The 26,251-nt window shown below is 42.9% G+C and overlaps 1 protein-coding gene across 2 annotated transcripts in view; it reads left to right on the top strand.

Moving 5' to 3' along the window:
- LOC120021290 (zinc finger FYVE domain-containing protein 16-like) overlaps positions 1 to 26,251 on the top strand; it is a 50,733-nt gene that overhangs the window by 20,353 nt on the left and 4,129 nt on the right. The window contains exons 4-11 of one of the 2 annotated variants that reach the window (XM_038964984.1): positions 697 to 793; positions 12,856 to 13,032; positions 13,716 to 13,819; positions 15,511 to 15,865; positions 16,149 to 16,304; positions 19,314 to 19,538; positions 20,841 to 20,923; positions 21,461 to 21,565. In XM_038964984.1, the coding sequence (XP_038820912.1) occupies positions 697 to 793; positions 12,856 to 13,032; positions 13,716 to 13,819; positions 15,511 to 15,865; positions 16,149 to 16,304; positions 19,314 to 19,538; positions 20,841 to 20,923; positions 21,461 to 21,565 (1,302 nt within the window). Of the gene's footprint in view, positions 1 to 696; positions 794 to 12,855; positions 13,033 to 13,679; positions 13,820 to 15,510; positions 15,866 to 16,148; positions 16,305 to 19,313; positions 19,539 to 20,840; positions 20,924 to 21,460; positions 21,566 to 26,251 lie in introns of both variants that reach the window. The other variant, XM_038964983.1, reaches the window with a different exon arrangement.

Here is a 26,251-nt window from a genome sequence, read left to right as displayed (position 1 = left end):
CTCCCTGACCAAGGCCCTTCTCTCCCGATTGCTCAGTTTGGCCAGGCGGTCAGGTATAGGAAGAGTCTTGGTGGTTCCAAACTTCTTCCATTTAAGAATGATGGAGGCCACTGTGTTCTTGGGGACCTTCAATGCTGCAGAAATGTTTTGGTACCCTTCCCCAGATTTGTGCCTCGAAACAATCCTGTCTCGGAGCTCTACGGACAATTCCTTCGACCTCATGGCTTGGTTTTTGCTCTAAAATGTACTGTCAACTCTGGGACCTTATATAGACAGGTATGTGCCTTTCCAAATCATGTCCAATCAATTGAATTTACCACAGGTGGACTCCAATCAAGTTGTAGAAACATTTCAAGGAGGGTCAATGAAAACAGGATGCACCCGAGTTCAATTTGAGTCTCATAGCAAAGGGTCTGAATACTTATGTAAATAAGGTGTTTATTTTATATTTTTCATATCTTTTGAAAAAATTACCTGTTTTTACTATGTGATTATGTGGTATTGTGTGTAGATGAGGACAAAAAAAAAGGTTTTATATTTATTTTAGAATAAGGCTGTAACGTAACCAAATGTGCAAAAAAGGAAGGGGTCTGAATAGTTTCCCAACTGCACTGTAGATTGTCAACGTATGGTGTAGAGTGTTGCAGTATAGTGTTTTCCTCTTGCCTGACGGTTGTCTTTTCACCTGTGGCACAGGTGTACTGTGCCATGTGCTGCAACAGGAAATGCAAGCTGAAGTACCTGGACAAGGAGGCCCGGGTGTGTGTCATCTGCTTCGAGACCATACACAGAAGTAAGACCCGGGGGGGGGGGGGGGTGTGTGTGTGTGTGTCAGGGTTTCCGATAAGTACCATTTCTGTCCAAATTGTCCTGGAGAAAAAAAAATCCCATTGCAAAATAAGGCTTATTATTCATTGATGGAAATACTGTACCAGTCGATGTGCTCAATTTTCAAAATATATGATTTTTCCCGTTTCCAGTGTGCCCGCCAAGAGGCGATTCTCTCTCTAAAACAGAGTAAGGACCGCTTCAAGATCGCGCCTTCTTGACATTAGAAAAGCCTGTCCTCTACGTACTCCCCTTCGAGCCAAATACCAATGACATGTGTTCTGGTCATCAAAATTCTAACAGTCAAATAAATACAATATCATATATGCTATCGGAAGAAGAATAATTTAGTTGTGTTTATGAAGGTCATTCGTAACATTAGAATACGAAAAAACAATTTAGAAGAACATGATAGCTTATTCATTAGTTTGTTACTGTAGCTATATGTGGTAAATAAAAATAAGACTAAAACCACCACAGTTTAAGTGTTAAATCCATCTCAAAGATATACATAATAATTTCATTTTGGCAAGTCTTAAGAATCATTATGGAACCATGATTTTTTAAAAGTTGTATTGTGTTACTAGTCTTTGTTTAGTGGCCTGAGCAATGCTGCTGTGAGTGCTCAGGCATTGTGCGCATGGAAAAGCATGGTTATTCTTGGAGAACATTTTGAAATCGAGCTCACCTCTTGACATCAAATGTCTGGATAGGAGAATTTGAAAAAGTGATGGTTCTTTCCCTGCCTCTGTGTCAATTCCAAGCTGCACCCATCTCTTCATGTACAATTTATAATATTGTCACCCAGACTATTGTCAATTTAGTCTTGTCTTTAGGCTAACTATTCTGAACAAAAATATAAACGCAACATGCAATAATTCAAAAGATTTTACTAAGTTACAGTAATTGAAATAAATTCGTTAGGTAATAATCTATGGATTTCACATGACTGGGCGAGGGCGCAGCAATGGGTGGGCCTGGGAGGGCATAATCCCAACCATTTGGGAGACAACAAAAGGGCTTTATTACAGACATACTCCTCAGTTTCATCAGCTGTCCAAGTGGCTGGTCTCAGACGATCGCGCAGGGGAAGAAGGCGGATGTGGAGGTCCTGGGCTGGCGTGGTTACACGTGGTCTGCGATTGTGAGGCCGTTTGGACGTACTGCCAAATTCTCTAAAACATTGGAGCCGGCTTATGGTAGAGAAATTAACATTCAATTCTCTGGCAACAGCTCTGTTGGAAATTCCTGCAGTCAGCATGCCAATTGCACACTCCCTCAACTTGAGACATCTGTGGCGTTGTGTTATGTATGAAATTAGTTTCGATATAGTTTAGGTGTGGTTTCGATGGGCCATCAGCTGTGATGGCTGACTAGTAGTGAAGGAGGGGCCCAAGAAAAAGAAAAACCTGTTTGTGATATTAAGATTCTAATTTCTATGAGTGTTTTCTTCCAAGATATCATACACCCATGTCACAGACGTAAGAGTATGTGATCTGCTATTCTACAAGACCACCATCAGATGTGTGTAGCTCAGCTGACTGCTCTGTATGGCTCTGAACCACCATTGTCTGGCTCCTCCCAGAAGAACATGAAAGAAGCCTTTGATGTCTGAAGAACACACTAGAGTATTCACAGCCTGGTGTCACTGTTAGGCTGAGGCCTACCAACTACCCAACTCAGCCCTGGGGCATATGGAACTCTTATGGTGAATGATGCAAGGAAAGTATCCCAGTTTATGTTCACTCTGAACTTTAAGGGCACTTAGAAGGAATGTCAGACAAGGTCTCTCAACTATTTAAACTTGGAGTGCTTACTGAACCGAAGTTATATGCATTTCAAGAACAACTCTGAAGAAGAAGCAAAACAGACAGGGTTTTACAAGAGTTGCTATTTATGTGCCTTCCAAAAAAAATTTGCTACCGAAAAAATGTCAGGTCTGCTGAGCGCAAATTTGAATGTTGTGAAAATTCTGTGCAACTTCCTGGTCGCGTTTGCTGTGAACACTGAGGCTGTACCCGCTTTAAGTTAGTTTTAAGTGGCCAAGTAGGCTACTGTGGCTATTTTATCTTGAGGTCGACCGGTACCGATTTATTGGAGGACCGATTAAAAAAAAAAAATATATATAATAAAAAAATATATAATAAAAAAAATTAATAAAACATAGTTTTTTTTTTGGTGTGTTTTTAATTGGAGTGATCACAATTACAACAATACTGAATGAACACTGAACACTTTTATTTTAACTTAATATAATACATCAATAAAATAAATTTAGCCTCAAATAAATAATTAAACATGTTCAATTTGGTTTAAATAATGCAAAAACAAAGTGTTGGAAAAGAACGTAAAAGTGCAATATGTGCCATGTAAAAAAGCTAACGTTTAAGTTCCTTGCTCAGAACATGTGAAAGCTGGTGGTTCCTTTTAACATGAGTCTTCAATATTCCCAGGTAAGAAGTTTTAGGTTGTAGTTATTATTGGAATTATAGGACTATTTCTCTCTAATACCATTTGTATTTCATATACCTTTGACTATTGGATGTTCTTATAGGCACTATAGTATTGCCAGTGTAACAGTATAGCTTCCGTTTCTCTTCTCGTCCCTACCTGGGCTCGAACCAGGAACACATCGACAATAGCCACCCTTGAAGCATTGTTACCCATCGCTCCACAAAAGCCGCAGACCTTGCAGAGCAAGGGGAACAACTACTTCAAGGTCTCAGAGCGAGTGATGTCACCAATTGAAACTCTGTTAGCGCGCACCCCGCTAACTAGCTAGCCATTTCACATCGGTTACACCAGCCTAATCTCGGGAGTTGATAGGCTTGAAGTCATAAACAGCTCAATGCTTGAAGCACAGCGAAGAGCTGCTGGCAAACGCACGAAAGTGCTGTTTGAATGAATGCTTACGAGCCTGCTGCTGCCTACCACCGCTCAGTCAGACTGCTATATCAAATCATAGACTTAATTATAACATAATAACACACAGAAATAGGAGCCTTAGGTCATTAATATGGTCAAATCCGGAAACTATCATTTCGAAAACAAAACGTTTATTCTTTCAGTGAAATACGGAACCGTTCCGTATTTTATCGAACGGGTGGCATCCATAAGTCTAAATGTTGCTGTTACATTGCACAATCTTCACTGTTATGTCATAATTATGTATAATTCTGGCAAATTAATTACGGTCTTTGTTAGGAATAAATGGTCTTCACACAGTTCGCAACGAGCCAGGCGGCCCAAACTGCTGCATATACCCTGACTGCTTGCACGGAACGCAAGAGAAGTGACACAATTTCCCAAGTTATAAGAAATTCTTGTTAGCAGGCAACATTAACTAAATATGCAGGTTTAAAAATATATACTTGTGTATTGATTTTAAAGAAAGGCATTGATGTTTATGGTTAGGTACACATTGGTGCAACGACAGTGCTTTTTTCGCAAATGCGCTTTTGTTAAATCATCACCCGTTTGGCGAAGTAGGCTGTGATTCGATGAGAAATGCAAAGAGTGTGCAAAGCTGTCATCAAGGCAAAGGGTGGATACTTCAAAGAATCTAAAATATATTCTGATTTGTTTAACACTTTTTTGGTTACTACATGATTCCATATATTATTTCATAGTTTTGATGTCTTCACTATTATTCTACAATATAGAAAAAATTAAGAAAAACCCTGGAATGAGTAGGTGTCCTAAAACTTTTGACTGGCACTGTATATACTGAACAATAATATAAATGTAACATGCAACAGTTTCAAAGATTTTAATGAATAACAGCTTATATAATAAAGTCAGTGAATTTAAAGAAATTCATTAGGCCCTATATGGATTTGCATCTGTTGGTCACAGATACTGTACCTTTAAAAAAAAAAGAAGTTGGGTGTGGGGATCAGAAAACCAGTCAGTATCTGGTGTGACCACCCATTTGCCTCATGCAGCGTGACACAGCTCCTTCGCATAGAGTTGATCAGGCTGTTTACAGTGGCCTGTGGAATGTTGTCCCACTCCTCTTCAATGGCTCTGCGAATATGCTGGATATTGGCGGGAACTGGAACACGCTGTTGTACACGTCGATCCAGATAGTCCTAAACATGCTCAATGGGTGACATGTCTGAGTATGCAAGCGATGGAAGAACTGGGACATTTTCAGCTTCCAGGAATCGTGGACAGATCCTTGCGACATGGGGCCGTGCATTATCATGCTGAAACATGAGGTGATGGCGGCAGATGAATGGCACGACAATGAGCCTCAGGATCTCATCACAGAATCTCTCTAGTTGTCCATAGCTTATGCCTGCCCATACTATATCTCCGCCGCCACCATGCAGCACTCTGTTAATAAATTTGACTTCAGTAAACTGCTCGCATCCACATTGCCATACACGTGGTCTGCGGTTGTGCGGCCGGTTGGACGTACTGCCAAATTCTCTAAAACTACGTTGGTAGAGAAATTGACATGAAATTATCTGCCAACACCTCTGGTGGACATTCCTGCAGTCAGCATGCCAATTGCACGCTCCCTCAACTTGAGACATCTGTGGCATTGTGTTTTAGCGTGGCCTTTTGTTGTCCCTGGCTCAAGGTGCATCTGTGTAATGATCATGTTTTTAATCAGATTCTTGATATGCCACACCTGTCAGGTGGAATGATTATCTTTAGCAAAGGAGAAATATTCACTAATGGGGATGTAAACAAATTTGTACACTCAATTTGATAGAAATAAGCTTTTTGTGCGTATGGAACATTTCTGGTATCTTTTATTTCAACTCATGAAACATGGGACCAACCCTTTACATGTTGTGTTTATATTTTTGTTCAGTGTAGATCTGCTGCAGCTCTGATTGGTTATTCTGCACCGGTCTGTGTAGAATATGGGCTGAGTCATGCATGTCAATGCAATAGAATCCTACTCCGCTCCGTTCTGCCTACAACAAAGTCTTTGCGTAGTTCGTTTTTGTTTGGGTACGTTGCCTTGAAAGTGGCTAATATTGCGTTGATTCGATCACAATTGCCACAGTAAAGGGAAACGTTGATAGTGTTAACTAACAGGGAAAACCATATAAAGCTGAGTGAAGCTCAGCTTAGAAGGAACATTGGTTGCTGTTCTCTAGGCTGCATCCCAATGGGCCCTGGTCAAAAGTAGTGCACTATAGAGAATGGAGTGCCATTTGGGACAGAGCCTTAGACTATCTAGAGCAGCACATGACTGATGAATAGCACTTTGTTAACTGGTAGTTGTGCTTGTTTGTGGCTTGGTCACAGTGTAGGCTAATGAGTAGCATAAGGTTGTCTGAAAATGTCACTAGTTGTCAAATCCTTGTTTCCTCAATTTCCTGTCAAAGCTCTCATTGGAGGAGAGGATCCAATGTCCCTCCCTCGGACTTCATCTAATTGACCTTCCAAGGACGGAGGAAGCAAGGACTTGACAACTAGTGAAGTTTTTAGACACAGTCTAAGGGGGATCTGTAAATTAGCCAATTTATCCTTGAGATCTATCTTATGTTAGAGTTGAGTGCCTGAGGTGCTTTCTTTCACAGCCTGCGTGAACGTGTCTCCTTTGTTTCAGTGTGTGTGTGTATGTGGGACTGTGTAAAAGCGTGAGACCAGCTTGTGTAACTGTGTTTCACCGGTCTCTATGCGTGTGCTTTTCCCCATGCTCCTGTCATTTTTCACCAGGCACGTACACAGATGGGGGTCTACCTGTGCCCGAGCACCTGCCCCTTTGCCCTCCCAGTTGCCAACTGCACTTTTGGATGGTGATACATCATTTGTATTTTTTTGTATCCAGTTTTTGCCATTGTTGTTCTAAACCCACTGCCCCCAAGTCGTTGTCAAGTTCGTCACCCCCCCCCCGACCTCTCGTGGGCCCGGTTGTGCCTTCCCTGTACAGAGATTGCGGGTGCCCGGGATTCAAACATGCATGGCTTGAAATGCGGTCACTGTTTGAGTGTCTGTAGCAAGCTACCTAGTTTAAATGTCAACAGTACTGCCACAGCAGCACAACACTTGATTTACATCAATATGTAGTCTGGTTGGCTGATAGCCTACGCATAGCAGCACTTCATCATTTATTTCCTGATAAAATCATAGGGAAGGGTGCTGGAGGTGCAGCACCCCCTGGTAAATTGAAATACATTTGCTGAAGTTATTGAACAGGCAGAAGTAATTCTATAATTCAGAATAGCCTACTACAACATAAGTAGGCCTATAATTTAGCCACAGAGGACCAATAGCTTCTTTAAGAAGTTGCCTAGCTGTGGATTGTGTGCAGCCCAATAACAAGGCATAGCCGACAGTGGGGAACGTGCGGCAAATCTGTCAGTGAACAGCATGGAGACAAAACAGGCCTTTCGCAATATTTCAAATACAATCATGGTAACACACCGGTTGGAAAGCGAATGGCTCCAGCTGGAAAGAGAAGACTAACCTGTCTGCAGTAGACTACCAAAATATTTGATCAACTTCCAAATAGGCCTATTGAGCGAACATTGTTTTACAAGAGAAAGGTAGGTTTATGGCACGGGCGCAACGGCCATCGCCAGCGAGTGAGCTCCGCATCACAGAGTCAGTGAAATTGGAAAGTTTTTTTAGGAATATAATTTCCTCATATTGTGCAATATGTGTCATGGGGGGGTGCCCTTTTTTCATTTTGAGCACCTGCCACCTGAAAGGTCTGTGCAAAGCCCTTCTGCTCTCCTGAACGACGACTTTGGCCTTCCACTGAGCTGCACATAGAAACACAATGACTAGAACATCCATCCCCATTGAAAATAATGCTTTCTTATTTACCCGCCGATGGTGGTGTTGCTAGGAGGCCAGGGTATCCTGTCTCGCGTAGTGCCACTCTAGCCAACTAACCAGTGATTTCTGTTGCTTTACAATGTTATTGGTGAGTGGTGATAAATCAGGTGGAAGAGAGAAGCGTTTCTGTTCTATGTATTCAATTTCTATGGTTCTGCTTCCCTGGTCAGGTGAATGACTTTCTCCTCTCCAGAAACAGAGCCGAGGTTACAGTCAGGACAATATGACTGGTGCAAAGAAAGGGGCGGAGATAGAGGTATGTAGTTATGGCTGGAAGGAGTCAGGATGTTAGTGTGTGTCCTTGACTGTGTGTGTGTGTGGGACGGGAGCCACCTGACGCAGTGAGCATGTGATGCGTGCGCACACACACACACTGCACATTGACGCCCTCTCTGGCACGGGCACACATGTCCAGGGACAGGCTGGCGTGACTATTTTTGTCCCCTTGTCTGCTGTGTGTGTGTGTGTGTGTGTGTGTGTGTGTGTGTGTGTGAGAGAAAGAGAAAGAAAAGGGGCCATCCACTTTGATTGGGACTGAGGGGAGGAGCAGAGTGACGCGAGTGACGCGATGCTCCATCCCCCCCCCCCCCCCCCCATTACTCTCCCCATCGCTCTCATCAGTACGGGGAGCAGTCTGTGAGGCACACCTCCCCTGCCTGCCTGGAGTCTGCAGCGAACAGCCCAGCTGGGAGAACAGAGCTAGCTTCAGTCAAGTTAGCATAGGCTAGCATCTACTGTAATATGGCTAATATACTTTGCTTCAGTTAGGCTAGTACAGCCCATTTTACATTCAGCCAACAAGGGCTAACGTCGGTAAGGCTAAGTAGGTTAGCGTGACCAAGGGGACCGACAGAGCTCCGAGTTTGGAGGAGTGAAAGCAAGGTAAGATGGGACGCCCTATGACTTTTTAAAAGAGAAGAACAAGAAGCCTGGCGCTTCTAGCTCACACTGGTTCACTGTTATGATCTGATTCTGTGCTCATGGTGTTGTGGTGCGCAACGCGCGCACACACACACATACACTGGATTCATCTCAGTTTATTTCTCTGTTGATCTGTATGGGCTTGTTGAGTGCTCCTAGAGGACACAGACTGCTGTGCTTTTTATGCCATGTCATTGTCTCCTCTCAGAAAGATCGAGGTGAAACACTTAAACTCTCTCCTCAGTCTCTCTCTTCTGTTGTGCTATTGATCTGTTGTTGTGAGTAGTGCTCTTAACCCATGCTAATAGCCTTACTAGTGTCTGCGCTTGTGTGGCTTCATTCACATGGGTTTGTATATTCCTGTGTGTGTGCCAGTGTGTGCGTATGTGTCGTGCAGGTAGTCTGACGGACTGTGTTAGCTCGGGCCTGTCCAACCAGGCCAATAAAGATGATATGATGTTTAATCAATATAATGAAGGCCAGAGCCCAGTCGGCACTTCTCACACACTCTCACTCACACACACACACACTCACACGGCAGCTAGCGGACGAAGCACGGCATCGGGTGTCCAGTTAGGTTAGGGGTGTCAAACTCATTTTGCCCCTTGGGCCACATTTGGTCTCCAGTGATGTCCACAGGGCTGCATTGGAAATGTGTTATATTTCAATGCTGTCAAAATGTTCAAAAGAGGGTCCTCTATCCATTGTTTTGGGAATTTTTGATACTCCCTGACTGTCTAGCTTTAAAGGGATACTTCTGGATTTTGGCAATGAGGCCCTTTTATCTACTTCCCCAGAGTCAGATGAAGTCGCGGGTACCATTTTTATGAGACTGTGTCCCGTAGGAAGGAAGTTAGAGGGTTTCGCAAAGCCAATGCTAACTAGGGCAATGACTGGAAGTATATGTATATCTGCTAGCATGCCTGGCCTGATCTGAGTTAGGCCACCACTCACTTTCCTGGTATCAACTCCGCCACTCTCTCTCGCTCTCTCCATCCATATCCCACTCTCATTCTCTCACTCTCTCTCGCTCTCTCCATCCATATCCCACTCATTCTCTCACTCTCTCTCGCTCTCTCCATCCATATCCCACTCTCATTCTCTCACTCTCTCTCGCTCTCTCCATCCATATCCCACTCTCATTCTCTCACTCTCTCTCGCTCTCTCCATCCATATCCCACTCTCATTCTCTCACTCTCTCTCGCTCTCTCCATCCATATCCCTCTCTCACTCTCTCTCGCTCTCCATCCATATCTCTCTCTCGCTCTCTCCATCCATACCCCACTCTCTCTCTCTCGATCTCTCCATCCATATCCCTCTCTCTCTCTCTCGCTCTCTCCATCCATACCCCACTCTCACTCTCTCTCGCTCTCTCCATCCATATCCCTCTCTCGCTCTCTCCATCCATATCCCACTCTCATTCTCTCGCTCTCTCCATCCGTATCCCACTCTCATTCTCTCGCTCTCTCCATCCATATCCCACTCATTCTCTCACTCTCTCTCGCTCTCTCCATCCATATCCCACTCTCATTCTCTCACTCTCTCTCGCTCTCTCCATCCATATCTCACTCTCTCACTCTCTTGTTCTTTCCGCCACTTCCTCGCTCACTCTCTCTCACTCTCTCCATCCATATCCCTCTCTCACTCTCTCTCGCTCTCTCCATCCATATCCCTCTCTCACTCTCTCTCGCTCTCTCCATCCATATCCCTCTCTCACTCTCTCTCGCTCTCTCCATCCATACCCCACTCTCACTCTCTCTCGCTCTCTCCATCCATCTCACTCTCTCCATCCATATCCCTCTCATTCTCTTGTTCTCTCCCGTCACTTCCTCGCTCACTCTCTCTCGCTCTCGCCATCCATCTCACTCTCTCCATCCATATCCCTCTCTCATTCTCTTGTTCTCTCTCGCCACTTCCTCGCTCACTCTTGCCTGATTTACAATAACAGAGCCAAACTGAACCATCGTGTGCTGACGGTTTTAGTTTCACATCGTCTTTTCCAGCACAGTTCCTGTAACTATGGTGGACGCAGAACCAGGGCAGTACGGCTTGGCTTGGTTTGTCTCAGTCGCGTGAGAAGGATCGCTCACATTTTTAAATGGGACGCAGGGCTTCCATCTGTCCACATTAGATTGCCGTGTAGATATTGGAGTGTCTGTTAAACGCGAGGCTTGGCCAAGAGAGGTGGTGGAACAGTTGTTTTGATTACTTTTCACCGTTATGTTTACTTGGGCTATATACAATAAATGCTGTTGGGACATGGCAAACATTCTGTGAAATAATGTTTATTCGCTTACAGCACAGAACATGCATATGTCCTGTCCAGATGTGTGTACAGCTGTTAAGTGCAATGTCTCAGTGTGTGTGTGTAATATTCTATCATATTTACTATAGCCTATTGTTTGTGTTGAAACTGTATACGTGACCTTAAAATGCTGTTATTAGGCCTACGGTAACAAAATTGGCTCCAACCGTTGAGCTACATTATTTTTACATTATTATTATTATTTTTTAATTCTCCCCAATTTCGTGGTATCCAGTTGGTAGTTAGTCTTGTCCCATCGCTGCAACTCCCGTATGGACTCGGGAGAGGCGAAGGTCGAGAGCCGTGCGTCCTCCGAAACAACCCAGCCAAGCCACCCTGCTTCTTGACACAATGCCCGCTTAACCCGGAAGCCAGCCGCGCCAATGTGTCGGAGGAAACGCCGTGCACCTGGCGACTGTGTCAGCGTGCATTGCGCCCGGGCCCGCCACAGGAGTCACTAGTGCGCGATGGGACAAGGACATCCCTGCCGGCCAAACTCTCCCCTAAACCGGACGACGCTGGGCTAATTGTGCGCCCGCCAAGTGCAGAGAGGGGGCTTCAGCAAATGTTCAAAATTCACCTTCTGCTACCATTTCTGTCTAGCCGTCCACGCATACAGTTTGACGTATAGGTTAGATAAATCCAACGTGTGCACCACACAGAACGCACTACAACTGCCTCTCCAACGCAACGCTGCAAGGCAAATGCAGCATTCCATTGGAAAGGAATGTGCTTCTTGTGTACTAAAATGCAATGACGTTGTGGTTTCATTTATATTATGCTATGGCTATATTTGGATACAGTGTAGGCTAGCCTATGTGTTTTTACCAGTAATTTATTTTGTGAAAAGCCTGATTTTTTTTTTTTTTTTTTTTTTTTTTTTATTGTCCTACTGTATGTTGGCTGTTGATTTTATTTATTTATTTCATTATCATAACATTCCTATGAATAGCCTATGTTAAAAAAGAAGGCCTAGATTGTACAGTGCCTTCGCAAAGTATTCCTTACCCGTTTGACTTTTTTTTTTACCCGTCATAACCAAAACGATTGGAGGCAGTAATTGCTGCAAACAGGTGCTTCAACAAAGTACTGAGTAAAGGGTCTGAATATTTATGTAAATGTGAAATATAGATGAGCAAACATTTATAAAAACCTGTTTTTGCTTTGTCATCGGGGTATTGTGTGTAGATTGATGAGGATAAAAACAATTAAATCCATTTTAGAATAAGGCTGTAACGTAACAAAATGTGGAAAAAGTCAAGGGGTCTGAATACTTTCCGAAGGCTCTGAATACTTTCCGAAGGCACTGTACCCTAAGTGGTTTGTTCATTTGAACCGGTTCTATTTTTGCCTCGGTTTTTCAGGCTGTTTCAAACCCCAATGACACACCTACACATTTTAAAACGAGACCTTGTGAGATGACTTTATATTGCTTTAGAGTTATTATATTTTTATGAGAATGAATGTAATAAGTAAATATGAAATGTTATGTGAAATACACCTTCGAAAGGCACATGATTCTGTCCTATGGTTTTAAATGCTTTATTATGAACTGGGTGGTTCGAGCCCTGAATGCTGATTGGCTGAAAGCCATGGTATATTAGACCGTATACCACGGGTATGACAACATGTATTTTTACTGCTCTAATTAATTACTTTGGTAACCAGTTTTAAATAGCAATAAGGCACCTCGGGGGTTTGTGGTGTATTGCCAATATACCACGGCTAAGCGCTGTATCTAGGCACTCTAGGTTGGGATGTGCTTAAGAACAGCCCTTAGCCGTGGTATATTGGCCATATACCACACCCCCTCGGGCCTTAATGCTTAAAAATTACACTTTAAAGAAATACCGGGTTACCCGGGGAAAAAGTGATTTTATTCTAAGAGTGGAACATTTGTAAAATACCCATGTTTGTATGCCAACTCTCCTCCTCACTCACTCACTCTTTACCTGCCTCACCTCTCCCTCTATCTCTCTCTCCTCCCCCTCTAGCCCAGGCACTGGAGCGTATGATGAGTCCGACAGGTCCGAGCCCCAACCCCAACGTCCCGTCAGAGTACTGCAGCACAATCCCGCCCCTGCAGCAGGCCCGGGCTGCAGGCACCCTCAACTCCCCTCCGCCCACCGTCATGGTGCCCGTCTCCGTGCTCAAAACCCCCGGCAGCGACGGTACTGATGCACCCCTTGAACTAGTATCAAGGGTTGCTGTTGTCTAATGGTGTTACCAAAAGTGATCAACATCCTCTTGCTCTCCATTGGATAGCTTAGCCAGCTACAGTTTGGCTATAATGAAAGATTTAGATTTTTGTTATCATTTCCATTTTTACCAGATTTCCTGTTTTATTTTCCCTTGTTTCTCATTTGTATTCAGTGTTTCCCCTAGCATTTTGCCATGGCTTACGCTGTCTTATGCTGTCTGAGTGACTCCAACGTTATAACAAAATCAATGGGGGCCCCATGCCATGACATTTTTGGAATTTTAGATTCTCCCAGACTAAGTCTTTATTTTGGTGGTTGTTAGTTCTCAAAGATCTTATTTAAAAAAGATATACCTCCGTTATCTTTTCGACATACTTTATATTTGGTTTCATTTAACGCTGACAACGTTTTACCATCCCTAAAATGATTTCCTCCCAAAAATCGTATCATATATATTTTTCTATCATAGTTTTGGGGAGTGGCTGCAATGACTTAGCAGCGGCGGCTAAATTAATATAGGGAAACACTGGTATAAATTTAGCACTCTAAACAACACTTTAAATAGGGAAATGGGGAAAATGACAGAAGTCCCTGTCCCTGTGTGGTGGATGTGTCAGGTTGTCCTCGTGAGCAGAAGCGTGTGTGGTTTGCAGATGGCATCTTGCCCAACGGAGAGGTGGCCGACACCACCAGGCTATCTGTGACTTGCAGGAGGAGTTCCCAGGAGTCCAGCCCTGTCGCACCAGACGCCCCTACGGTAAGAGGGACTCTATATAGACACACACACACACACACACACACGGTAAGAGGCACCTACTCTTTCAAGGGTTTTTCTTTATTTTTTGATTATTTTCTACATTGTAGAATAATAGTGAAGACATAAACTATGCAATAACACATAGGGAATCATGTAGTAACCAAAAAAGTGTTAAACAAATTCAAATATATTTTATATTTGAGATTCTTCAAAGTAGCCACCCTTTGCCTTGATGACAGCTTTGCACACTCTTGGCATCTCAACCAGCTTCACCTGGAATGATTTTTCAACAGGCTTGAAGGAGTTCATACATATGCTGAGCACTTGTTGGCTGCTTTTCCTTCACTCTGCGGTCCAACTCATCCCAAACCATCTCAATTGGGTTGAGTTCGGTCGATTGTGAAGGCCAGGTCATCTGATAGAGCACTCAATCACTCTCCTTCTTGGTCAAATAGCCCTTACACAGCCTGGAGGTGTGTTGGGTCATTGTCCTGTTGAAAAACAAATGATAGTCCCACTAAGCGCAAACAAGATGGTATGGCATATCGCTGCAGAATGCTGTGGTAGCTATGCTGGTTAAGTGTGCCTTGTATTCTAAATAAATCACAGACAGTGTCACCAGCAACACACCCCCACACCATCACATCTCCACCTCCATGCTTCACGGTGGGAACCACACATGCGGAGATCATTCGTTCACCTACTCTGAGTCTCACAAAGAAACTGCGGTTGGAACCAAAAATCTCAAATTTGTACTTATCAGACCAAAGGACAGATTTCCACCCGGTCTAATGTTCATTGCTCGTGTTTCTTGACCCAAGCAAGTCTCTTCTTCTTATTGGTGTCCTTTAGTAGTGGTTTCTTTGCAGCAATTTGACCACGAAGGCCTGATTCACGCAGTTTCCTCAACAGTTGACGTTGAGATGTCTTTTACTTGAACTCTGTGACACATTTATTTGGGCTGCAATTTCTGAGGCTGGTAACTTTAATGAACTTATCCTCTGCAGCAGAGGTAACTCTGGGTCGTCCTTTCCTGTGGCGGTCCTCATGAGAGCCAGTTTCATCATAGTGCTTGATGGTTTTTGCGACTGCACTTGAAGAAACTAAAAAGTTCTTAACATTTTCTGGATTGACTTACCTTCATGTCTTAAAGTAATGATGGACTGTCGTTTCTCTTTGCTTATTTGAGCTGTTCATGCCATAATATGGACTTGGTCTTTTACCAGATAGGGCTATCTTCTGTATACCACCCCTACCTTGTCACAACACAACTGATTGGCTCAAACGCATTAAGAAAGAAATTCCACAAATTAACTTTGAAATGCATTCCAGGTGACTACCTCATGAAGCTGGTTGTGAGAATGCCAAGAGTGTATAAAGCTGTCAAGGCAAAAGGTGGCTACTTTGAAGAATCTCAAATATAAAATATATTTTGATTTGTTTAACACTTTTTTTTGGTTACTACATGATACCATATGTGTTATTTCATAGATTTGATGTCTTCACTATTATTCTACAAAAATAATGAAAAACCCTGGAATGAGTAGGTGTGTCCAAACTTTTGACTGGTACTGTACACACACACACACACACACACACACACACACACACACATTGTAAATCCCTAGACGCACACGTTTATTTATTTTCTCTTTCATCCCATCCATTTCTCATCCCTCCGTCTCCTCCAGGCTGGCAGCAGAGTATCCCCTGGCTTTGCAGTGGTGTCTGAGAGTGGTATGTCGGCCCCTGAGGTCCCAGCAAAGGTGGAGGTTGTGCGGCCCCCAGTGTCGGGGCCCTGGGACTACAGCCTGCTGTGTGGGCTAGGGAGCTGCGTAGAGAGGAGCCCCAGTCTGCTGCCAGAGGATGACGAGGGCCTGCCACCTCTACTCATCACCACCGGAGAAGAGGAGGGGGGAGGAGATCTGTTGGTGGAGGAGCGACCTGCCCCCTGCCAGATCCTGCTCCTATTGGAGGAAGGAGGCCCGCGACCTTTAACCTTTGTCCTCAACGCCAACCTGCTGGTCAATGTCAAACTAGTCAGCTGTAAGTAGAACACCCATCTCTAACCTCCTGTAAAGTGGCTTCCTCACCTCTCCCTTCCTTCGTCTGCACTGATCTGAAAAGATGGGACTGTTGAAAGCAATATGGTGGATTCCTACTGGGTACATTCCCTGTCCACTTTCTTCAGATCAGTTCAGATGATGGGAAGGTGAAAAAGAGAGGGTGTTACCTTCGAGTTTTGAAATCGAACTCAAACCTCCTTATTCCTAGTCCCAGTCCCAAACTAATGTGTTTCCTCACTGTGTGTCTCTCTACTCTCCTGTAGACTGCAGTAGGAAGTGCTGGTGTCTGGGCTCCAGTGGTCTACAGACAGTAGGGCAGAGGGAGGTAGTGTTCATCCTGGAGTGTCTGCCTGAGGAGAGATCTCTGCCCAAAGACCTGTTCACGCTGTACCTCTCCATCTACCAGGATGCACAGCGGGGTAGATACACACACACACACACACACACACACACACACACACACACATAGCCTGTACCTCTCCATCTACCAGGACGCACAGCTGGGTAGATGCACACACACACACACACACACACACACACACACACACACACACACACACACACACACACACACACACACACACACACACACACAGCCTGTTCCTCTCCATCTACCAGGACTCACAGAGGTAGGCGGAAACACACACACACACACAGACAGACCTGCACACATTTTGCATACCATTCACGCAATTTTAGGTCCATGTACACTGGTACGAAAGACGACCCTGTGGTTTCTGACTCAGACGTCTGCAATTAGAGCTGAGCCAATCTGAGGACTTGGCTGAGGAGAAGGATTCTCTAGCTCTCTGCTCCGGCCAGCCCTCAATTTGATTGATGTGATATGAAAGTAGAGGACTGTATGTTTCTAGAACTGTACCGCAATTGAGAATCGATTCACGTTTAGATGGAGTATTTGGCTGTTTTGGTTTCCAGAGCGAAGGCACCTTTTTAACAGAACATGTAAGGTCCTTGGACTAGAAGGAGTAACCTTAGGCTCCATTAGTCCATTATTGGGTTACATTACCCCTACATTTTATGTGAAAGTGTCATTGAAGCCACCAGCAATATCCTTTGGATCAAACATAAGACTTCTGTGTTAGCTACATTGTTTGTAATCATTTAAGACTCTAGGGGCTCTATTTTAACTAACCTAACGAAACGGTTCATCTAAGCGCAGGCGGTAGCACTATAGGTTCAGGGGTGTGTCAGAAATATTTTGGCTATTTTCACTATCACAATTATCGCCGCACTTGCTGACGTTGCCACGAAAGCGCTGTGTTTTGATGAGTAAACAAGTTGCGGGTGTGTCGAGGCTTGGCCCCTCACTGGCCAATATTTCGCTCCATGGCAAAATAATATGGTTGCTACAAGTTGTGTATTTACAATATTTTATGTAGTGCCTTGGAATCAACTCCAATTCCAATGTTAGTCTGTTAAAGTTTGTATAAAGGGCGTACAGAAATGAAATGACATAATGTAGACCTATCCTTGCTAAATACGTTAACTTGAACCCATTTGCAGTCCACATTGTTCTCAGTAAATGCGTGGCTTCAATAGCATTCACACTGATATAGGGTCTAGGCCTACTGTCATTTGCATTATGGCTGAGCATGGACATTCCAAACATTGTCAATAAGCAATATTAAATTCAATATTGATAAGGCCTTTTAAAAGAGAACAAATTATTTGATTCAAATTCTACACAAAATGAAACAACTTGTTTTAAATAGGCTATGACACACTAACAGGCACCATCATTTCTCCACGTGGGCATGTAATATTAAAACCACGCAGACTATGGAGGGTTTTACACACATCCAAACTTTTTCACAGTAGCGGGACAAAATTCAATATAAAGAGAGGGAGAATGTCCACTCACTGTTCTACTGCTCCCAAATAGGCCTGTATTTTATTAACATAATCGCAACCATTTTACAGATCACATTCACACATCTCCAGACGTTGCATTGCAAGCCTCAACGGGCGTGGTCCCAATAATACCAGGAAGGGGAATCATTCTAATACATGTGGTTGTAATAAAATTCAAACGAAAAACAAGCAATCATTTTGTTTGATTTTTTGCGACAACAATAAATAAATGTCCTATGTAATGATATCATAAAATCAGCAGGATAAGAAAGACAATCATTGCTGTTGAACCAGCCTTCGTTATAGTAGGCCTAAGGGAGGGCTTGGGTTTTGATGAAACGGAAAACAAATACAGGTTAAAGATCACTTCTAAATACGAGGTTCACCGTATTCACCGAGGTTCTCATCGCTCGTTTCATGATGGGCATGGACACAGCCTACATCATGGACGTTATTTCATGCAGGTCCAGAACGGCACCTGCATGGCTAAAATAATGTGGACCTGCCTACAATGCATAGATAAAAAGGGAATGTCAGCTCGCTATTTTACTCCTCTCAAACTTGATATTTTAATAAAGCTTTGGTGATTTAAGATTTATTTCCAATTGGATTCAGGAGCCAAAACCTGTATCGACAGTCTTGACTACTTCGGGATTGCATTGGCAGACAAAAGAAAAAGCCTTCATTGAGAGGAGGGAGGCTATGCTTGGTTTTTAAGAAAATAAAACGCAATGGGAAGTTTTTTTTAATGTTTCTAAATATGACGTATACAGGCACCAAAAGCCCATTAGGCTACTCTTGTTCCATGCGCATATGGGCAGTGTGAGTCGTCATGGCTGGATAGGCTGCGTTCCGTTTGTCAAAATTCCTGCCATAACTAACTGCGTTACCGCTAAAACCAGCTTTTGGTTGGTCTTAAATATCCTTATCAGCGGTGCCTGAAATTTGATCTTGTTTTTAAGGACACGCCTAAAATATTTCCACTCCGCCCATCTGAGCGCAAGCGAGTTGTTATAAGACGGGTAAATTGCCGAACCTGGCGTTAAGGGCTGTAAAATGCCAGTGCGCTAGTTTTTACATGATGAAATTGCTAACTAACGTGCGCTTGACACTATCACCGCCTTAACGCCAGCCAAAAATAGAGCCCTAGGTTTCAGGAAATCGCAGTTACCGGTTCCTCAAAAATACAAAATGCTCCAGCTTCCTGATGGTGGAAGTTGACTGATCCCTTTGGGTCCTCCCCCCCCTACCCAACCTAAGGCCTACTCAACCATCTTATCAGAAAATCCTAGGGGGAGCCCTGATTGTACATTTAAACACATTTCTAGTTATCTACTGAATAGCAACCAGTTAAGTACCCATAACAGTCTATAGTCTACCATTTCTACTGAGGCGGTCTTCTGCCAACATCATTATTATGCTTAAAAAAAGGTGCATTTGCCTGATTTGAGCAGTGTGGGTGTTGCATAGCGTGTCGTCGTGGGGGCCAGGGGTGCTGCCACCGCGCTGAAGTGGTACTCTGCACACACTGACCTCTGTCTCTCCCCCTCCCTTAGGAAAGTTTGTGGAGGAGCTGGGCAACGTGGCGTTCACAGGTAGTTTCCTGGGTAGTAAGGAGCACGGCGGGGTGCTGTTCTTCTCCCCTACCTTTCAGGCCCTGGAGGGCCTCTGTCTGCCTCCACAGCCCTTCCTCTGTGGCCTGCTCATCCAGAGGCTGGAGGTGCCCTGGGCCAAGGTCTTCCCCCTTAGACTGCTGCTACGGCTGGGAGCAGAACACAGTGGTGAGAACCCAACCGTTACTAGCCTTGTCTAGGTGCAGTGGTAATAAATGCATGGTAAATCGTTTCAGGCTTTACACTTTGACTGGTTTTCAAAGAGGGTAGGTAGCATAAACATATGGATTTGCATCAATATCTGCATCAGAAGTCCCAATGCAAAATTACAACACTGTTCTATTTTTCGAGTTATTACATAAAACCAATTACAATGCCAATGTCATGCCGGAAAATGTTTTTTCAGGGTGTGACGTTATATGAATGACCCGGCAAGCCAACCTATTCCATATAATGTAAACTCCAACAGAAATAACTTAAAATGTAGAACTTCAAATTAAACCAAATCAATTTGCACTCATGACTACAGGTTTCAATGTAATTTTTAGCCAATTTACGAACAAATACTCTATGAATTTATTGTTACAAATCAGCTTGCACGTTTGCTAGCCAACTAGCCTGCTAACGTTAGCCATAATAGCCTGCTAACATTAGCCCTACCAGCCGGCTAATGTTACGTTAGCACTGCATGAGTCAGCCAGTTGCTATCAACACCAAACTTACAGCTACATTAAAGTAAACCAAAGTTTTGGAAATACATAGTGCCATCTAACCAGGTATCAAATAATGTTACCGGTATATGCATTTATCTAAAGTAGAGCGAGCGGAGACTTACTGATTGACGGCTGAGTTAGCTACCAAAGAAGAGCCAAGGAGAGAGGTGCTTCAGAGGGAGAGGCCGTTTCACTAGCCGAGGGAGAGTCCGTAAATCCAATTGTGATATAGTGAGGTAAATCCAAAGTAGATCAATTCCAGAGTCAATAATCCAGAGGCGGCGTTGGGCACAGGAGACGAGGGGAAGAGTCAACAATAAGATGGCGATCGGAGGAAGGCTCCAAGCAGATGGAAATGATCACAACAGGACAGTCAGTCAGCTACTGTAGCACCCTAGTACTAAGCCCAGGTTGAAAAACTCTGGTAGCCCACTTCACAGAGATCATGCGGCCCCCCACGTGTGGGGAATCTACAATTAAGTTACTAAGCCTTTGACCACATTGTTACTTTGAGTAAAAACGTACACTTCCTACCCCTTTTAAATCAGTTTTTCTGATAGAGGTTTTGAACTTGGCCAAGAACTAGATATGTGCTGTAGGCTATTGAGATCCTCTTACTTTGATTCTACTTTACAAACGTGGCCATAGTTTACAGTAATGACCCAATGAAATAATAATGAAATGATTGCAACAAGTGTTTAGACGGATGTCGAGCCTGGTTCTAGTGACCTTTGACCCTCTGTGGGTTGTGTTGCAGTGTACCCCAGTACGCTGGTCAGCGTCCGCTTCAGAGAGACTGTGTTCAGAGAGACCGGACACACCATCATGAACCTGCTGGCTGTAAGTACACACACACACAAGTTATTTTATTGTACATTTCAGAGTATCTTTTTTTCTTTTTGCAATTTGATCAATCAAAACGTTGAATATAACAATTCACATCAAACCGAAGCTAAGCAGTAAAAGTAGGTCTCCAGCCCTGATTTAAAGCAGAGTTGAGAGATATCTCCCTGATCCTCTGTGATGATCACTGAGCCAGCATATGCTGTGCAGTGCTGCTGAGTTCAGCTGAGGGCCAGCCGACAGAGGACCGAGATGACACGCATAGAACTAGATCAGGACTCCTGTGGGAGAGACACTGCAGTAGTTTGTTTTCCTACCAACTGTTCACTGCTGGGAGAGAGGAGCCTGTGAGGGCAGGTCTGACTGGGTTATCATACACTGTCTGTTACAGCTCTGAAACCTCTAAGATACTGTGTGTGTTAGTCTTTGCAAAAAATGATTGTCTACGAGGCATGTCATATGTCTGAGAGAATGTAGTAGGTCACATGCTGTTAATGCCCTCAAGTAAGTTCTGTGTTGCGTTTTTGTTTCCAGGACCTGAGGAACTACCAGTACAGTCTGCCTGCTGTGGAGGGCCTGAGGATCCACATGGAGATGGGCCACAGCTACATAGACATTCCCAAGAGTAGCTTTACTGAGGTAAGACACAGCATTGCAGGACTTTTGAGTTTGTTGGTATGTGTCTATTTTGTTTCTATCTGGTTTGAAGGACAAGTTCAAGTTTCAACTTTATTGTCCAAGAGGGTACATCAAGTCAATACAAATATGCCGTGCCTTCAGAAAGTATTCATACCCCTTGATTTATTCCACATTTTGATGTTACAGCCTGAATTCAAAATGGATTAAATGCATATATTTGTCTCACCCATCTACACACAATTCCTCATAATGACAAAATTAAAACCTATTTTTAGAAATGTTTGCGCATTTTTGGAAAATGAAAAACGGAAATATCTCATTTACATAAGCATCTACACCCCTGAGTCAATACTTTGTAGAAGCACCTTTGGCAGCGATTACAGCTGCCAAGTCTCTAAGAGCTTTCCACACCTGGATTGTGCAACATTTGCCCATTTTATTATTTTCAATTTTCAAAATTCTTCAAGCGCTGTCAATTGGTTGTTGATCATTGCTAGACAACCATTTTCAGGTCTTGCCATAGATTTTCAAGTAGATTTAAGTCAAAACTGTAACTCGGCCACTCACGGTCTTCTTGGTAAGCAACTCCAGTGTAGATTTGGCCTTGTAATTTAGGTTATTGTCCTGCTGAAAGGTACAAGCATACCCATAACATGATGCAGCCACCACTATGCGTGAAAATATGGAGCGTGGTACTCAGTAATGTGTTTTATTGGATTTGCCCCCAACATAACACTTTGTACTCAGGACACATTTTTTACAGTACTACTTTAATACCTTGTTGCAAACAGGATGCTTGTTTTTGAATATTTTTTTATTCTGTACAGGCTTCCTTTTCACTCTGTCAATTAGGTTATTATTGTGGAGTAACTACAATTTTCTTGATACATCCTCAGTTTTCGTCTATCACAGCCATTCAACTCTGTAATTATTTTAAAGTCACCATTGGCCTCATGGTGAAATCCCTGAGTGGTTTCCTTCCTCTCCAGCAACTGAGTTGCCTGGATGCCTGTATCTTTGTAGTGACTGAGTGTATTGATACACCATCCAAAGTTTAATAGCTTCACCATGCTCAAAGGGATATTCAATGTAAAAAAAAATACATTTTGACCAATCTAGCAATAGGTGCCATTCTTTGCGAGGCATTTAAAACCCTTCCTGGTCTTTGTGGTTGAATGTGTGTTTAAAATGTACTGCTCGACTGAGGGACCTTACAGATAATTGTATGTGTGGGTTAGAGGTCGACCGATTTTATGATTTTTCAAATCCGATACCGATTATTGGAGGACCAAAAAAAGCCAATACCGATTAATTGGTCGATTTTTAAAATGTATTTGTAATAATGACAATTACAACAATACTGAATGAACACGTATTTTAACTTAATATAATACATCAATAAAATCAATTTAGCCTCAAATAAATAATGAAACAACAAAGTGTTGGAAAAGAACGTAAAAGTGCCAAACGATTTGTATTTCATATACCTTTGACTATTGTATGTTCTTATAGGCACTTTAGTATTGCCAGTGTAACAGTATAGCTTCAGTCCCTCTCCTCGCTCCTACCTGGGCTCGAACCAGGAACACAACGACAACAGCCACCCTCGAAGCAGCGTTACCCATGCAGAGCAAGGGGAACAACTACTCCAAGTCTCAGAGCGAGTGACGTTTGAAACGCTATTAGCGCGCACCCCGCTAACTAGCTAGCCATTTCACATCGGTTACACCAGCCTAATCTCGGGAGTTGATAGGCTAGAAGTCATAAACAAGAGCTGCTGGCAAACGCACGAAAGTGCTGTTTGAATGAATGCTTACGAGTCTGCTGCTGCCATCCACCGCTCAGTCAGACTGCTCTATCAAATCATAGACTTAATTATAACATAATAACACACAGAAATACGAGCCTTAGGTCATTAATATGGTCGAATCCGGAAACTATCATCTCGAAAACAAAACTTTTATTCTTTCAGTGAAATTTGGAACCGTTCCGTATTTTATCTAACGGGTGGCATCCATAAGTCTAAATATTCCTTTTACATTGCACAACCTTCAATGTTATGTCATAATTACGTAAAATTCTGGCAAATTAGTTCGCAACGAGCCAGGCGGCCCAAACTGTTGCATGTACCCTGACCCTGCGTGCAATGAACGCAAGAGAAGTGACACAATTTCACCTGGTTAATATTGCCTGCTAACCTGGATTTATTTTAGCTAAATATGCAGGTTTAAAAATATATTCGTCTGTGTATTGATTTTAAGAAAGGCATTGATGTTTATGTTTAGGTACAGTCGTGCAACGATTGTGCATTTTTCGCAAATGTGCTTTTGTTAAATCATCCCCCGTTTGGCGAAGTTGGCTGTCTTTGTTAGGAAGAAATAGTCTTCACACAGTTCGCAACGACCCAAACTGCTGCATATACCCTGACTCTGTTGCAAGAGAAGTGACACAATTTTCATAGTTAAAAGAAATTCATGTTAGCAGGCAATATTAACTAAATATGCAGGTTTAAAAATATATACTTGTGTATTGATTTTAAGAAAGGCATTGATGTTTATGGTTAGGTACACGTTGGCGCAACAACAGTCCTGTTTCGCGAATGCGCACCGCATCGATTATATGCAACGCAGGACACGCTAGATAAACTAGTAATATCATCAACCATGTGTAGTTAACGATTGATTGATTGTTTTTTATAAGATAAGTTTAATGCAAGCTAGCAACTTACCTTGGCTTCTTACTGCATTCGCGTAACAGGCAGGCTCCTTGTGGAGTGCAATGTAAAGCAGGTGGTTAGAGCGTTGGACTAGTTAACCGTAAGGTTGCAAGATTGAATTAGTTAACCCACCGTTCCTAGGCTGTCATTGAAAATAAGAATGTGTTCTTAAAGATACACTTCTCCTTAATGCAACCGCTGTGTCAGATTTCAAAAAAGTTTTACAGCGAAAGCACACCATGGAATAATCTGAGTACAGCGCTCAGACACCAAAACAAGCCATACAGATACCCGCCATGTTGTGGAGTCAACAGAAGTCAGAAATAGCATTATAAATATTCACTTACCTTTGATCTTCATCGGAATGCACCCCCAGGAATCCCAGTTCCACAATAAATGTTTGTTTTGTTCGATAAAGTCCATTTATGTCCAAATACCTTTTTTTTTTTTTTTGTTCGCACGTTTAGTTCACAAATCCAAATGCGCAGGCTCTAGGTCCAGACAAAGTCAAAAAAGTTATTACAGTTCGTAGAAACATGTCAAACGATGTATATAATCAATCTTTAGGATGTTTTTATCATAAATCTTCAATAATATTCCAACCGGACAATTCCTTTGTCTTTAGAAAGGAAAAGGAACAGAGCTAGCTCTCACGGGCGCACACTGATTTAGCTCATGGCATTCTGCCAGACACCTGATTGAAACAGCTCTTATTCTCTCCCCCTTCACAGTAGAAGCCTGAAACAACGTTCTAAAGACTGTTGACATCTAGTGGAAGCTTTAGGAAGTGCAATCGGACCAAATTTACACTGTATATTGGATAGGCAAAGACTTGAAAACCAATTTTTTTCTCAGGTTTTTGCCTGCCATCATTCAAACAGTTTTAGAAACTTCAGAGTGTTTTCTATCCAATCTACTAATTATATGCATATTCTAGCTTTTGGGCCTGAGTAGCAGGCAGTTTACTCTGGGCACCTTATTCAGCCAAGCTAATCAATACTGCCCCTCAGTCCCAAATAAGTTAACTGACTTGCCTAGTTAAATAAAGGTGTAAAAAAACAAAACGGCCAAATCGGTGTCCAAAAATACAGATTTCCGATTGTTATGAAAACTTGAAATCGGCCCTAATTAATCGGCCATTCCCGATTAATCGGTCGACCTCTAGTGTGGGTACAGAGAAGACGTGTTGCACACAGTGCGAGTCCATGCAATTTATTATGTGACTTGTTACTCAAATTGTTACTCCTGAACTTATTTAGGTTTGCCATAACAAAGGGGTTGAATATTTATTGACTTTTCTAATAAATAATTTAAAAAAATACATCGAAAAACATAATTCCACTTTGACATTATTGTATGTAGGCCATCTCAATGTAATCCACTTTAAATTCAGGCTGTAACAACAAAATGTAGAAAAAGTCAATGGGTGTGAATACTTCCTGAAGGCCTGTGATAGACAACAGCAGCAGCACAAGTATAGCAAGCCAAAGTTTCCTAATAACTAAAGTGCTGTGTGCATTCTTAGTTCATCTCGTCAACAACATATCAACAATGTGCTGACGTAAACATCAACATCCCCTTAATCATCAACAACATATGACCATCGTCAAGCTCAACGTCATCATCCCTAGCCTACCACCACTTCTTCCCTGTATTCAAAAGGGCAATGGCCATTGGGGTGAAGGAGAGCTTGTACCTGTTAGTCTTAACAATTGGTTAATCTAAACCGGGAAACCTGGAACTCATGGTGTAGAGAGGGCACAGCGAGACAGGTTGGGTTCTGCCTTCCTCACCGCTTGTCTGCTGGACTCCTGTGATCCTACCCCCCACTTTCACTATTCTAGTTAGTGTATTTTTAGCTTTTACACCAAGGTTGCAGTAGCAGCAAATCAAAGAAAACGGTAAGACAGACTATGTACGACTTGTCTACCTGGACAAGTCAGGAAACTCTGCCAGTTTCCCGAAACCAA

The sequence above is a fragment of the Salvelinus namaycush genome, chromosome 26, assembly GCF_016432855.1.
Source record: "Salvelinus namaycush isolate Seneca chromosome 26, SaNama_1.0, whole genome shotgun sequence".
Classification (NCBI taxonomy): domain Eukaryota; kingdom Metazoa; phylum Chordata; class Actinopteri; order Salmoniformes; family Salmonidae; genus Salvelinus; species Salvelinus namaycush.
This window is presented reverse-complemented; position numbering and strand designations above follow the sequence as displayed.